At 32.1% G+C, this 16,349-nt stretch overlaps 2 protein-coding genes across 3 annotated transcripts in view; one reads left to right on the forward strand and one right to left on the reverse strand.

Annotated features, from left to right (window-relative positions):
- The window catches only part of LOC126740792 (zinc finger protein castor homolog 1-like), an 86,316-nt gene that overhangs the window by 59,867 nt on the left and 10,100 nt on the right, over nucleotides 1–16,349 (forward strand). For both annotated transcript variants that reach the window (XM_050446967.1, XM_050446966.1), the window contains exons 6-7: nucleotides 15,671–15,836; nucleotides 15,895–16,310. In XM_050446967.1, coding sequence (XP_050302924.1) covers nucleotides 15,671–15,836; nucleotides 15,895–16,310 — 582 coding nt within the window. The remainder of the gene's footprint in view (nucleotides 1–15,670; nucleotides 15,837–15,894; nucleotides 16,311–16,349) is intronic.
- LOC126740795 (uncharacterized) lies at nucleotides 6,097–7,723 on the reverse strand. Its single transcript, XM_050446971.1, has 2 exons — nucleotides 7,336–7,723; nucleotides 6,097–7,055 (listed from the first exon to the last, which is right to left on the reverse strand). The coding sequence occupies exons 1-2, from the start codon at nucleotides 7,355–7,357 to the stop codon at nucleotides 6,580–6,582; spliced, it is 498 nt and encodes a 165-aa protein (XP_050302928.1). The 5' UTR covers nucleotides 7,358–7,723; the 3' UTR covers nucleotides 6,097–6,579.

Below are 16,349 nucleotides of genomic sequence, written 5' to 3' on the forward strand. Positions count from 1 at the left end.
TCAATTATTCATAAAGTAATGAACAAGTAGGTTCTAAGGAACCTCCAAGTAGATTAACATTAATATCTTTTTGAAGCAGTACAAAACATAATATTAAGTAAGAGATATTTATTAATAAAGTAACTACTACAATACAGGATGTAACATAAGTGATGATTTTAATTTTTTAATTAAAAAAGTTCATAAACACGTTCACCGAATTTGTCAAAATTTTTACAGTTTGTTAATAACTTTACAAGGTATCCTTTGGCTTATTAGTATGTCGCTTGATTTTTGTGAAAAATAATAAAAACTTACTTGAGTTTTAAATATCATCAATGTTTTGTTCAAAAAGTCAAACGCTCGAAATGAGAACCAGGACTATCAGTACAAGCCTGCAATCTTCTTCTCATCGATTATCGCATTAGCAAGCGATTTCAGTTAATCCCAAAAGATATAGTCCAGAGGATTCAGGTCTGGGGATCGTGCTGGTCGTAGCTGAGGCTCCCTCTGACCAATCCGCTACTGAGGAAAGGTGTTATTAAGATAGTTTTAGCGACAAAACTGAAATGAGCGTCGTGTATAAACCACATTGTATTACCTGTTGCTAGTGGTACTTCTTCTAACAGACCTAATAATGTTTATTCTAGAAATTGTCTGTAAGTGTCACATTTTCAGCCGAGGAGGGTGAAAATGCAGTCCGATAAGATGATCACTAAGAATTCCCAACCAAACATTCACCGAAAACTGCTGTTGGAATCCAGTTTCTCCAATGGTATGGGAATTTTCGTAGGCCCAAAAATGATTATTGTAGAAGTTTCTGATTGGTTCCTGTAAAAAACTTGCCTCATCTGTGAATAGAATTTTAGACGTAAAATTTAGATTCCACGCATTTTTTTTTGAAGAAACCACAGGCAAAACTCTAATCGCGCGGAAAAAATCTCCTAGCAACAGTGATTACACCCGTCAAATGTAGTAAGGATAAAGTAAATTGCAGTGCAAAACCCTCCAAACACTTTGGTGGCTAATGTAAAACTGTAAAGATAATCTTCGCATACCAGTTTTCGGATCGTCTTTCACCGCTTGTAAAATTGCTTCCTCTAATTGTTGAGTCATTATTATTCTCGGTCTACCAACGCGCTCAGCATTAGCAGTTAAAGATCCAATTTTGTACAGTCGATCATGGAGTCTTATGAAAATCATTCGTGGTAAAGTCGACGGGCTTCTGCAGCATTTCCATTTGCAAGCTCATAAATAAAATGCATTTGAGCTAATTCGACGTTATTTATTATTATCTGCACACTAAAACACTTTTAACTAATGGTACCTGGCAAATGTTAATGGAAAAAAATCGGAATTTTCTTAGAGCTATTTTTGTACATGTACATAATATTATTCCAAATAAGAACAACTTAAAGCATTTAATTTTTTTATGGAGGCCAGAGACGTGCTGAGAAGTGGTTTTTAATTATTTTCTATAAGTAAAAAATTTAAGGGACAAAGAAGCTCAATTTTTAATTGTTTTAAAAAACAAAGTGAAACACTTTGTATCTCGAAAACAAAGCGTCTCCGGACATATGTTATTATATTACACTCTATATATACTACAATGTGAAGAACAAACTTCTCAATTGCTGTAATCGATCAAGATTGTTCTGGTCTGTAGCAAAAGCAGTTAGTCAAGATTTCTGTAGTTCGAAAATTCCAATGTTGACTGGAGAAGATGGTTCCATTATAATAACTGCAATGCAAAACGCAGACTTGCTGAATCAGATGTTCAGCTTCAAACTCTACCGTAAACCCACAAGGCAAGACATCACCGACCTTGTCAGGAAATGCTTCTTCGATGCCAGAGTTAGTCTTCCGTCACAGAGATGTTGAAAAAGTTCTCTCTTCTTAAACACTGACAAGGCCACCGGCCCTAATAAAATAACCACCACCGATGTGCAAACTGTTTTCTCTTTCATGCAGATGATATCTCTTCCCTGGAGACTGGAAACTTGCGCGGATTTAACTAATACCCAAAAAAGGAAAAAAGACGGTGCCCATAACTTACCATGGTCCGATTGATTTAGTGCCAGCTATCTCCAAGGTAATGGAGAAAATTGTCAATAAGCTAATTTTGAAATACCTGAAGTCCCCCAACATCATTAGCGACCGTCAGTATGGTTTTCAAAAATACAGGTCTACTGGCGATCTGTTGGAGGGTTGGACCGAGGCTATCGAGATATATGGTGAATCCTGTGCAATAACTTTGGATATTTTAAAGGGATTCGATAGCATCTGTACAAAAACCGCCTAGGTAGTCGTTGATGGACAAACATCGCAGAGCTTTTAAATTTACGCTGGTGTGCCTCAGGGTCGCATCTTGTCCCCTAACCTCTTTCTAGTATATACCAACGATCTTCTCGACAAGACTTCTAATTTAGTTTGCAGCTTTGCTGATACGTTGGTGTCTTTCTTTAAGTCACCCGACCAGTTGACTTCAGACGACACCTATTAATGTCGACAAAGTAAACACTATCACACCAGGTAACAATAATGCCGACCTTAACATAATTTTAGAGTGAGGTGAGTGTAATCTAATTGAGTTGTGTATTTACAGAGGAGGCACCTCTGTCGCCCAAGCCTTATTATTTAGGAAATGACCTTGCCGCTGTCTTCGTCAGTTTGCTTGTTAGGTGTGGAGATTGCAACCAATATGTCCTGGCAGGATGATGTAGCGGTCAATGGCTTAAGGCCCTTCATAAAAACTTGGGGCTCTCTTTAAAATAAAAAGACTGTGTACACCGCAACAACTTTTAACGCTTTACAAGGCTCAGATTCATTTATCCCTTGCGTGTTGCTCTTACATATGGAACTCTGCATCCAAACACACTTTGAAGCTGCTTGATTTCATCCAGAAAAGGGCCATATATATTAAGGAAATCCACAAATAACTAGAATATTTCAGTGCATAGATGGAAGGTAGCAAACCTGTTCCTGTTTTATCACGGTAAATGCTCTTTTGAACTAGCCAATATCATTCCACCTAGCGATCTACTCAAGAGGCAGATGCATCTCATGAATATGGAATGCATCTGCAGATGCCTAGAACGTCACTTATATGAGTACTCCTTTTTATAGAGAAGTGCAAGTCTGTGGAATCAAAAGCATCTCTCAAAGCACGTCTTTCTCAAACATTACAGCTTGCAGAACTTCAAGAAAAGTATCCACAGACTCCTTCGTAACATCCCAAGCAACACATATATTATTATCATTAAATATATAATAATTTTTGATTTTGGTATATTTATCAACCGTATGTGGTCTAGGTAAATTTATTAAACTGTAAAATATACGTATATCATGTTCTGTTATAAAAGGAAGTCAATTTCAATATTTAAAAAATTGGCACGCGATTTACATATCGTAGTATTATACAATCTAATGACACTGTTTTTACACTTAATATTTATATACTAAATTGTATCAAATTTAAATAAACAGTGTTATTAAATTAATTTATTGACTATATATTTTTTGCAAAAGCACTGTTTTTCATCAAAACAACCCTTACCCCCTACCCCACTTACCCCAAACATTTGCATTGTATTAAATATCATTAATATACACATATATAATTATATCAAATTTAAATAAACAAACTGTGTTATTAAATTAGATATTCACGACCAAACCAGCTGTTGTTCATGCGTATTAATTTGGAAAACGATGGTTTTTAAAAACAATTTTTCACTGGTAGATTATGTGTGTGGGTGGGGGGGTAAGGGTATGAAAAAGGTTAAAGGTTAATGAAAAAGATTTTTTTTTGCAGAAAATAATTGCCTGAGAAAAAAAGGTTTTTAAGAAGATTATAGGTGATAAAAAAATTTATATTTGTTATATTTATACTTTTCTCACATAATTTTTTAAGTTTTGAAAAAGTTTCTGTTTTTTTTTTTGGTTCTAGACAACTTTTCATTATCTAGGTTTAAAAATACAGTTTTTAAACTGTTAGTATATTTATCAACCGTAAATGGTCAAGGTATATTTATTAATCTGCAGAATATACGTATATCGTGTACGATTCTGTTTACACAAGGAATAAAATTTCCGCATCAAATCGATGGGGTTTACCCTTTTGTGGCAGTGTATTCCGTAAAAAAAAAGTAGTAAAAAATGATTTTATATTGTACAAAATAAAATGTAGGTATGAGTATTAATTTATCAAAAAAAAAAAGTAATAAAAAAATTAAAGAAGACAACTATAAGCACGCCTATATGTAATTATCAATCATTCTTTCGCTGAAAATGCATTTAAAAAATAATAAAAATCTGGTTTCCTAGAATATATGAAATATTCTCTCTACGTGCTTTCACGGGTTAGCTCGCAATCTAAGTTTCAGAACTTTTAAAAGAGCATGAGGAATTTTGTCGAAGGCAACCTTTGTCTCGAAAATTATATCTTGTTTTATAACTTTTCTTTGTAAAAAGTTAAAGCCACTTCGCTGCCTGCATCTTGGCCCGTTAAAATTTCATATTTTAATCTGATAAGCCCAAAAACTAATTAACAAAGATCGTTACATATTACCAGGTAATATTTAGCACACGTTAGTATAAAGAAAACGTCAGCTCGAGGTAATACATAAATCTCAAAGTAAATGAATGCACTAACGAAAGCGTCGGTTTTATTTTGTCTAGTCGGGCTGTTTTCTAACCTTTTCCTGATATTTCTAATTAAATTTCCAGGCAGCCGCGCTCTTTCTAATTAAAGACGCAGAGAATAGAAATAATAGCCAAGCCATTTGCCAAGTTTCCCCGATTTTTCCAAATCGAAATGTTAAATTTTTGGCTTAGGCACAGAAATTTAGCCGATCGAAAAATAACTTTCTGCTCTCCGGTACAAATTAAATCATTTATAGCGATTTTTTTTTTGTGAACGATCGAAGTTCGATATTGTGGGTCCGTCGTTTTATTTTTATGACGGTTTAATTATTTTGACGTTTAATGACCTAAATGGGGCTTATTACTTTTTTATTAACTTTTAATAAACATTTTTAAGTCAACCTATATGATAAGAACCAGCAATTTTTAATTAAGAAAAATTTTTAGAAAAAACATTCAAGTTAATAAAACAAGAGTTTAACTTTTATGTTATTTGGGTCAAGCGTAAAACTGCTTAAAATTATAATTTACTAATTTTTTAAAGAAATGATTTTAAAGGATTTTTATATAATTAATCCACATTAAGCAGATCCTTTATATTTTCAATCGGAATCAGTGCCTGGATTGGCCGGATCATAATATTCATTATTCTGCAGCCAGGTACATGGGTCCATTTCAATCCACGGTAAACGCTATTGGAGGGTTTTGTTTATAGTAAGTAGTAATACAATGATCTTAAATTTCAAGACTTTTCTTATTTTCGGCAGAAATCTGCTCATTTTTGAGATATACAGGGTGTTCCTTAAAGACGTGCTAATATTAAAGGGGGTGATTCCTGGACCCATGTTAAGAAAAAAAGTTCCTATAAACCTATATCCTAAACGTCTTAACTTTTGAGATACAGGGTGTTAAAGTTTTAAAAAAAAAAATCAGTTTTCTAATATTAACTTAAACAATAATGAAGACATTTTTATGAAATTTGGTCCCTATCGGTCTTCTATTGAATATTTTTAGTGAAAAAAATACTAAGCCACTACTTTCGCTTAAAACAAAAATTATTTTTAAAATCCTCAATCACTTTTTAACAAATTTGATCTTTTGGCTTTTTTTTGTCTGACGCATGCAATTTTACTTCCGCAAAAAGCCAGCTCGTTGCCCATAGCAATGAGCAATAAGAAAGATGCATAGCCTCCTCAGACCCAAGGTGAAATGAAAACATATCTTTTCAAAACACGTACTTTTCTGTTAAGTGTTGGGCCCAAAAAACAACAAAATATCAAAAAAAAATATTTTTTTTTTATTTTTTACTGTAAAAAGTAAGGTATCATATTTGCTACCTTGGGTTTAAATAAATACAAAAAAAGTTTCAAAAAAAAACTTTATTGGTGAAAAAGAGCAAAACAGTTTCGCTCAACGGAGCAGCAAAGATATACGTCACATGAGGCACACTTAGCAAATCTCAATTTACCACATTTCGGATATCGACATTTTGATCTGGATTTCTGGTCGTGTTTGGTAAACACTGGTAGATGAGTGTTTCCCTGCTTCCTCTCTCTTCTATCTGGAATATGCTGAATTTTTCTTTATTTTCGGGGCGTTACCTGCTCTTCATCAGAATCACTTTGCTCGCAATCTGCTTGAGGAATAATCCCACTGGATTTGGCTTACCCCTAACAAATTGTCGCATTTTTACTTGGCCATGAAAAGGAATCATTCGTTCATCTATTGACACTGTTTTCGTTCGTTCATTTAAACGGCATCCTCTTTGCACCATGTCCAATAAAGGCCTTACTTTCCAGAATCTATCTATTATTTTTTCTTCATTGGTAACCCTGTGATCTTCTACAAGTTTTACCCGTGATCGCAATATAAAGTCCCGATTTCTTGAAATTGTGTCTGAAACAATTGGTACTCTTGTACTTCGCGGTCAGTACATCCTTATTCTCGGTAGACCTAAATTCCAATCAACATGGAAGCTCCAAAGAATTTTCGCAATTCATATTCAAAAGTTTCAAGGGAACGGCCTGTCTCAATAACCTCACGCATATTTGTGAAAAGTGCCATTTGTTCAAAAAAAGTATCAGAAATGTATTTTCTTAGGTACATACTTGGTTGATTTAATTGAGTGGAAATGTTCTCGTTTTTAAAATTAAACTGGAATGGTTCAAATTCCCGGACACGGGACCAAGTTTTTTCATAGCCTGGTAAATAATGGGCAAGAGGCTCGTCATCCGAAGAATCACTCATATTTTCTGCCATCTCCATATCCTCTATACTTAATAATCCATCCTGATGATCAAAGTTAATATTAACCAAATCCAAGTCCACATCTACTTCATCCCCACTCTCCGACGATAAATCGCCGATAACTGATTGGTCTAGGTCCAGATTAAGAACTAATTCTTCTAGCTCGAAGCTGGTTAAGGCCCCTAAAAATTATTTCATAGACGAGTGACGAAATAATGATGTTCAACAAGGCAAATAATTAAAAAAACCCAAAATATGATTTTATATTTAACACACAAATTCCTAGCAATTCATTTATTTTTGTAGTCTTAGAGACCCAAGATATCACTGGTGATACCTTTACTAAGTCTACCATTTGCGGCACGATTAGATTACTAACAGAGAATTTTTTTATTACACATGTTCTATGTGCTACCTGCCGTTAATATATAACAATAAAAAAGCAAGAACAATATTACTTACTCTTATTTTGGTCAAAAGGCATAATGATGCAATGTGCACTTGCAAATGTAAACAATACACTAACCTAATCTCACCACTACAGAGTGCGTCGGCGAAATAAAAATATGTGCGCATATTTGGCTATGTATCATTTATGATACCATCGGGAACTGGCGGCTAATTGCTTCAGCGCTCCAAAAAAAAAAATTAAATCCTCAGGTATCATATATGATACCTGGGGTCTAAGGAGGATAGGAGACGCCGCGACTTTAGTAGCGTTAAATAAAGACGCGTTACGGCACTTTTTTACTCCTAATGACTTTTTAAACGCCTTAAAAACATGAGCATTTCTTAAGTTATTTAAATTTTTTAACTTTTCATACTTCTTGTAATAAATCTGATCCCTTAATTTGCTTGCAATCGACGAAGAAACATTTTCACACCGCGTCAGATTTTGTAAATTTGTTTTTATTTTTTTAAGCGAAAGCCATGCGTCGGACGATAAAAAATCAAGATATTAAATTTACTAAAAAGTGATTGATGGTTTTAAAAATAATTTTTATTTTAAGAAAAAACAGTGGCGTAGTATTTTTTTCACTAAAAATATTCAATAAAAGACCTGTAGCGACGCCACTGGCAGAGAAAATATTTTTTTGCACATCAAAAAATGCATCTTGATGCATAGGATACATGTACCAAATTTCATAAAAATGTTTACAATATTGTTTATGTTATTATTAAAAAACTGATTTTTTTTTTAAAACTTGAACACCCTGTATCTCAAAAGTTAAGACTTTTAGGATATATGTTCATAAGGACATTTTTTCTTAAAATGGGTCCAGGAATTACCCCCTTAAATATTTAAGGAGGTCTTTAAGGAACACCCTGTATATATCAGTTTTAGTTTCGTTGCTAGTAATATCCTTCTTATTTTTTTCTTCCAGTTTCATAGTACAACATTTCAAACCGTTATATACTAATTGGTTGAACTAATAAAAGCAAAGCAGGAACTAAAAATATCCCAAAATTACGTACATATGTAAAGAAACTTAATAGTTTCATATGAAATTAAAGAGAAAAAGTGCCCCAGACCAAAAAAAATCCACTTTGAGGAAACACACTAATCAAACATCTAAATTATGTGTAAAGTTTTATAACAACGACCATAAAATTTCAATAATTGTCAATCAAAATCGCATAAAATTAAAATAGCGTAACGCCTTGTAGGCTCGAAATACCAGTTTTTTTTATTAGTGCTCCCAGCATCTTCGCGATAAAAGAGTTTTTGAATTTACGTTAGAATTAACGGATTAATGTTAAATTTTACTTATAACTATAGCTAGTGAAATAGCCCAAATAAGCATGTAAGGCCCGAGGTTATACTAAATAAAGTAGTTTTTTAAATCCAGTGGCCCAAACCCCCCTTTTGTCATTGATAAAAGAACAAAACTGAAAACGTAACTGCTCGACTGGCATTTTTGCAGCGGTCCAGGTTAGTTGCACAACAAATAATTCCGTATCGGGGTAATTGGTTATGCTGGTCCGCTTGGAGGGCTCAAGCTGGAAGCTTTATATATTCCGATTTTAAAAAAGGGTTGAAAGATAAATAAGAAACGCTTTTCAAAGAGAGCGGGGCTTTTCTTTCATGAGATTTAGTAATTTTAAACCCCATTATTTTGGGTACTTTTTATAACTAATTGTGTTACGGGAATGCACGTGTGCGAAGTTTGAAAAGGGATGGTTTTAAACGAATCAGGATTTGAGATTTTTTTGCGACCTTGATTTAATAACATTTTGCTAAGAAGGAAAATTAATTTATTTAAAAATTAACATTTTTTACGAGTTTAGTATGACGCTTTTAGGAAATTAAATGCTATTACTCATTACCCAATATTAATGGTCTATAATTTCAGGAAATACGTAAAAGTTGCCAATTATTATAAAAAGCGCGAAATCGTAATAGATAATAAAACTGGAGCAATTTTAGATGAGAAATTGGTTAATTAATAATTTGTATCGAAATTAGTTTTTTTTTTAAAAACGTGTATAATAATTTGTAATGAAATTTGCTTTGGAAAATTTTAAGCAAAATGTTTTTGTTTCAATTGAAATTTGAAAAAAAAAAACTTTTCTGTAAATGAACTACATTTTAAACAATTGTTAAAAAGAATTTTAAGTAACACAGATTTTATAATTTATATTAAATAAAAAAATAATTAATTCTCTTAAAAACAGTTAATCGCATAAACTTGAAATTTTGCAGCTAAGTGTAATTTGATACCGTCTTTAAAAATACGGTAAAAATACTAAAGGTTGCTATTTAAAAAAATTGTCCATGACGTCATATCTTATTATTGGGACACTGTATAACTAAAAAAGAGCTTAACTACTATTATTATTATTATTATTAAAAAATCTATAACCTATAAATATCACTCTATACAACTTTCTCTTTCTATGTTTTTTATGTTTATTTAAATAACTTATTTAAAAACGTAAACCGATTTGGAAAATATATACTTTAGCACTACTAAAATCATTAAAATAACATGTAATAAAATACTTGTGCTGATTTAATAAAAAATTGCAGGATCTTACAAATATTCCTTACATATACAATTTTATGTTTTAATTGTGCAATATATCTTTTAATCCCTAGAGCTTCAACACTACTTTTAAACTAATTTTCTTAAAAACCCTTTTGCAAACTCCCTCGCGAACAATGAAGCCCCAACATCTGTATCATATTCCAAAAATATTATGATAAAGGACCAATAGTGCAGAAAATCCCCGTCCTTTTTTTAAAACCCAATATGTATTGAGCTACATCATTCAGTAAAATCCAAAATTAGTGTTTCGTACGTACAGGGACCCCATATAGGATTATTAAAAACAGAGACTATCAAATTTTAACCCTTCAAATTTGACGAGCCCGGGCCCTCTCTTTCACCCTTTTTTAAAGTATTAAGAGGTTGAATCACGTTTGTATGCGATGGGGGCACCAGCAGCATTTGCTTTTAAAGAAATATCCCGCTAGTTTTTCAGTTTATTATTATAAAGAACATTTTTGGTGAACATTTATTAAGCATTTTGTCTCTAGTTATGATGAGAATAAAGGAAATTACTTTCTATCCGTTCGGCTTCATATCATTCGGTATCAAAACAGGCCGAGTAGTCACGGCTCAGCGCACGAAACTAATGAACAAAAGCCAAAATCTTTTCCGCAATTGCCGTTTAGCATTATTTTTGTCTTTCGGGATTTACTGATTTTATAGTTTGCTGTCAACTTATGCGTCTGATAAATGCTTTTTCCCGGGGTTTAAATTTAAAATGCCGTCGCGGTAAACACATGTCCAGAAAGTCAAACAGCCGCGTACTAGACCGTGTAAATCTTCTTTGTTTAATTTGCCGAGAGGTATTTTTGAAAATAGGACATGATATAGACGTCTTATTTTGCTATATATATAAATTGGTGATACGGATATCTTTTAATTGGAAAAATGGACCCAAATTTGACATGAGACCTTTACTTAAGCATGTTAGAAAATGCAGTAGAACCACTAATTCTTGAGATTATTAAAGAAAGTCGTCATGAATTTGAGTTGGGAACAGTTTTTCAACAAGTTGGGGCACCGCCTCACTTTAGCAGAAATGCAAGACAATATTTGACTGATACTTACCCTAATCAGTGGATTGGTCGTCGAGGGCCTACCGAGTGGCCAGTCAGATCGCCCGATCTTACGCCTCTGAATTTTTTTTTATGGGGCTACTTGATACAAAAAATCTACGTCACCCATCCAGAATCGATCTTCAATCTACTTCAAAGAAAAATTGATGCATGTCGCAATATTGATATTGCCACTTTCGAACATGTTGGTAAAGAGTTCTCCAATTGATTATCTTATTGTCTTGAAAGTAATGGTGCACCCATGAGAATGGCGTTGGGATGACATTTTGAAGTTTTGCAAAATAATCTAGTGACCAAAAAGTAGTATCTAGGTAGCTAATGATGTGTGCCAAATTTCAAATATTTATATATACACGCATTTAAAAGATAAGAGGGGGGAGGGCAATTAAGGGCCGCTATGGACTATAATATAATAAGTGCAAATCAAGCATTTTTACAGAAGAGCAAAAACACCTTATAGAATTTATGGAATTATCTTCCTTGAATATACATTTTTAATATGATTTTTAAAACTATGTTAGCTGTGACTGTAACAAACCTTATAAATGTATTTTTTTATTTTTTTGTACATTGAGATAGCAGATATTGTATCTGTTTTTTTTGTGACGTTACCAGGTATTGTTACATAAAACGGCACAATGATAATGAATGTTTTTATCAAATAAAAGTTATTAATGATTAAAAGAACACTTCAAAAAAATAAAAATGTTGTATAACATTTAGTACAAGATAGAAATATTATTTTTAATTTTTCTTGGGTGCTTTTTGAGATTTTGATTTTTTTATGTCCTTGCTATTTTTGTCGGTATGTTTATTTTTCTTATTGTTTTCTCCTTTACCTGTGTATGGCAGGTTATCAAAAAAGAAATGACAAATGACAAACAAACTCTTGATACATTACTGATCTTAAATCTTGTAGGTCTTTCCTTTTTTTATAAAGGACTGCTGTAAAGTTTAGGATACTTTAAAATTCTATCTAATTGCCTCGATCTACTTGAAAGATTTTAAAAATTATCTGAAAAAACAAACTTTTCTTTTTATCATTACATTTGTATCATAGTACAAAGCTTTTATATCTATTACTTTCTGATTTATTGAAGCTGAATAACTTTATATAACTCCGGTTTTATTCTGGCCTCTATTGAAACACAATCCCTTGGTAATTTAATTATCCTATCCTTTAATTTTCTCACTATACAACTATGTAGCAAATCGCATTCCATTTGAGAATGTCCCTTAGTAAGATATTTTTAGGTAGAGCATATCTTATGTGTAATTGCAAAATTTAATAGGGAATTTGATAAAACATAATTTTTGTTTTGGAATGTGCATCCATTAGAATAGATTGTGATAGGCAAATTATGTTTTAAATAATGCCTTTTTAGGTAATCAATCAAGATACAAATGTGGAGGCTTTTAGTCCAAAATCAATTTCTGTCAAGCAGTAGCATATAAATTTATATTGGTGGCTAGTAGAGTTATGAAATGTAAAGTTGTGGTACCTTAGCTATGTCTTAAAATAAATGTTGATAACATTTAGTGAAGGAGCGACGTTAACTACTTAAAAATCCTTACATAATAAAATACATTCGTTGTTAAAATTGATGTGTTTTTTCCATATCTGCTCATCACAGTTTTCATTTTCATACTCAACGATAATATTAATATTAATCATAATGATAATAATAATAAAAGGACTTTATTTTATACTCGGCGTAGTCCAGTACAATCTGCTCAGCTTAGCCGAATATGACAAAGTTTATTAAATAGATATATAACAAAATTTTAAATATTATTCTACATTCTTTAGTATTCAATAATAACTATATAATAAATAAATATAATGGTGAATATGAATGATATTATACAATTATGAACAAAAGTAATAACATATTATACTTTTAACTTTGTATGCGCTCAAATAGAGTTGTTCGATGCTGTAGAATTTCCAATAGATGATCTTTTCGGTTAATATGTCAATTGGATATTATTGACCTAAAAATTAGTTTGTCTCTTATATACTGCCAGATGAACTTTCTGCCATTGGTGCATATTAAGTTAGTTTAAATGAGCCAACTAAGGCGAGACATGATCTCTCCTTGAAACTCCACAAATATATCTGACACAGAAGCTTTGAATTTTTTGAACAGAATTGCTGGTTTTAACATCGAGGTAAGACCAAAGAGTAAATTACCATAATTGGCAAAACCATTGAATCACATGGCTTTTTTCTTATGTCTTGTGTAAAAATATGCTTACTTCTATAGAGAATAGAATGTTCCGAAGAATAGTCATATATACACATCTTGAGGTGCTTTAATTTTGCTGTGGACTCATAATGGATATAACATTTGGTATCATCTGCAAACTGATATATCGAGGAGTCATCTACAGTAAAACTGTGCAAATCCATTATTTATATTATAAAGAGAATATATCTGAACGATTCCCATAAACCTCATCAATCTAGAAGATAGTCTTTAAAGAGCTTCATAACATTTTCAGAGAAGCAGTAGCGTATTAAATATGTGTATCGTAAAAGTGTATCTAGGGTAATAAATGCCATACTAAAATCGAGATAAGCCCGAGTAAAAGAGTTACCATTATCACCAGCAGTTAAAATATTATATGCAATATCTAAAAAAAAGTGTTATGGTACTATGAAAGGGCCTAAAACCAGACTGACATTTGGAGCAGAAATTATTATTTTTTATCGAGTTATTTAGTAATTTAATGTACAATATATTTTAAAATATTTTGCCTAACCAGAACGTAAATATGTCAATTGTTCAGGGTTTGATACTTTTGGAAAAGGATGAACAAAAGCTGTTTTCCGTGCTTTGGGAAACCAATTAGCTAAAATATATGAATTAAAAATATGCGTCATATGCGGTATAATATTCCCCACATAATTGTATCATTCGTAGACTAATATCATCAACTCCAGTAGCATTTGACCGACCATTGAAGCAATAGCTTGGGACACATCTTTTTGGGAGAAATAGATGTGTCCCAAGCTCGCAACGTATTCGTTACACGATTAATTAGACAGAATTAAACAGTATAATATTATCCCCCTGACAATATAAGGAGTCGATTTAATTAAGAAAATATGTATTAACTTCATTTGATAATGTCATTCACAAATAAAGTTACATTTTTATTATAAACATTAAAATCCCTCAAAATCTTCCAAATGGTTTCACTTGTTTCTGTTGTGCTAACATGCAAGATTTATCATTTCTTTGTAAGCTCTCTAGTGAGCTTATATTTTTGTTGTTTTAAATTTATACAACGATCCTTCTTGAGAGAAAATATATTTAGGTTCTATTATTTAAACATTTCCTTTTCCTCTTTGAAAGTATGAGTTGCTTTACTCCAATATATTGCTGTTCTAAATATAATTTGTTAGTATCCTTTCTTCCATATTGAGACGTGTCTAGTATTTTTTTTCAAAATGAAGAATTTATTCTCCTCAAAAACTTCGATTAATTCAGAAGTTTCTATTCTTACGCTTTTTATTTTGTTCCTCTTTCGACTCGTTCATATTAAACTTAGTATCTTTTATATAGCTTTCCATTGTCTTCCAAAATCACTGATATAAAGGAATGTCTTTCGGCATACTTGGACTTATTGACCTAGTCACAATATATAGCATGAATTATTTTTCTTTAATAAGGTAAACAAAAAATTTTTTGTAGTTAGTTGATCATTTCATAAGGCGTGCTTAATTCGTATAAACCTAGCAATATAAAAAGTTATATTTGCCAAAAATATTAGTTCGCAGGCGTTCCCATATCAGCGAGACTATATAAGAATTTCTTAGTCTATTTGTATAACAAGATGTTCTTTTCTATTCAGTTATGCATACTTTGAGAATTTATTTATTTCCTTATGATAAAGTTTAAGCCATTAAGATTTAAAATTATAAGAAGTGCACATTTGTCATATCATAAGAAAATTTAAAAAAAGCTAGGAATTAAAGCAATGAACTTAATAAGAAATTACTGAAAAATATAGAAACCTTTAATATGTGGCTTCATCTCAAAATATTATGCAGCTTATAGAAACATCTTTAAAGAATGAACATCATAATTAGGATTTGTGTGTGAGAAAGAATTACAAAAACTATCATACATAACTCAATAAATATCTACAATGATCTCCATATCAATAGAAATATAAAACTCCCGCATCAATAAAAATCGTTCAAATTTACAATATAAAAATCAACAAAAAAGGTCGATAAAATAGGCCGTTTCCCTCTTTCCATCAATGACGCATATGCAAATGCACCACATCAGCCTAACAACCTTTATAAATACGAAAATTTTATGAATAGTTAAAAAGCCTAAATTGGTTAAATTGACCCTCAATTGTCGTGAGATCTACGGATTCTGTCCGCGCGCTACTCTATTGGGTCTAATTTGTCGTGATTACATCTAAACGACAATGGCAGAGGCCTGGAGATGAACGGAGACAGCCGGATAAAAACAAGACTCACAGAATAAGTAAAAAAAGGGAGATAAATTTAGTTGACGTTTCCCTTTTATTTTTCATTTAATGAGTGTTAATTAAATTAATAATATAAAGAACTTAAGCATTTATAAAAAGAATAATTATTTCAGACAAAGTGACTCTATATTAATTACTTTAATTTGGTTATAGCAATGATGCACCAGTCCATGTCAACATCTCTTCAGCCAAGAGACTCGCTCTCCACCTCCAGTCTTCTCCTAAACAAAACCTCTACTGTAGATTACTCGAAATACGTAAAAAAATTCTCATCAAGTGTAGACTGTGGCAGCACTTATTGCAAAGACCTCAACTACCGGTAAGTGATAATATCATTTTGTTTATTAACTTTGTATAAAAAAAATCTTTTTTTTCAGCGAACATTTCCATTGTCTAGACTGTAACTCTCGCGTTTTTATAAAAAAAGAAGAAATGATTCGCCATTTTAAGTGGCATAAGAAAAGAGACGAGTCCCTACAACACGGCTTCATGAGGTATAGCCCTTTGGACGACTGTGGTGACAGATTCGCAAATTGCACTCACAACAAGAAACAGACTCACTATCACTGTATACAAGAGAACTGTGATAAGGTTTATATTTCGACTAGTGATGTGCAGATGCATAGCAATTATCATAGGAAAGATTCAGCGATTATGCAGGAAGGGTTTCAAAGGTATCGTGCTACTGAGGAATGCGGAGCCTCTTATTGTGCATTTTTCGGACAAAGAACCACACATTTCCATTGTAGGAGGAGTGGATGCAGGTTTACTTTCAAGAATAAGTCTGATATGGGTAAGTTTGGGGAGAGAAACCACATCACATTATAAAACT

The sequence above is a fragment of the Anthonomus grandis genome, chromosome 9 (assembly GCF_022605725.1).
Source record: "Anthonomus grandis grandis chromosome 9, icAntGran1.3, whole genome shotgun sequence".
NCBI lineage: Eukaryota > Metazoa > Arthropoda > Insecta > Coleoptera > Curculionidae > Anthonomus > Anthonomus grandis.

Bases quoted from the DNA above. Each gene is read 5' to 3' on its own strand.
- LOC126740795 (XM_050446971.1), bottom strand. From the start codon at position 7,357: ATGCCTTTTGACCAAAATAAGA. The intron at 7,056-7,335 runs GTAAGTAATATT...AATAATTTTTAG, and splicing joins GCCTTTTGACCAAAATAAGA to GGGCCTTAACCAGCTTCGAG.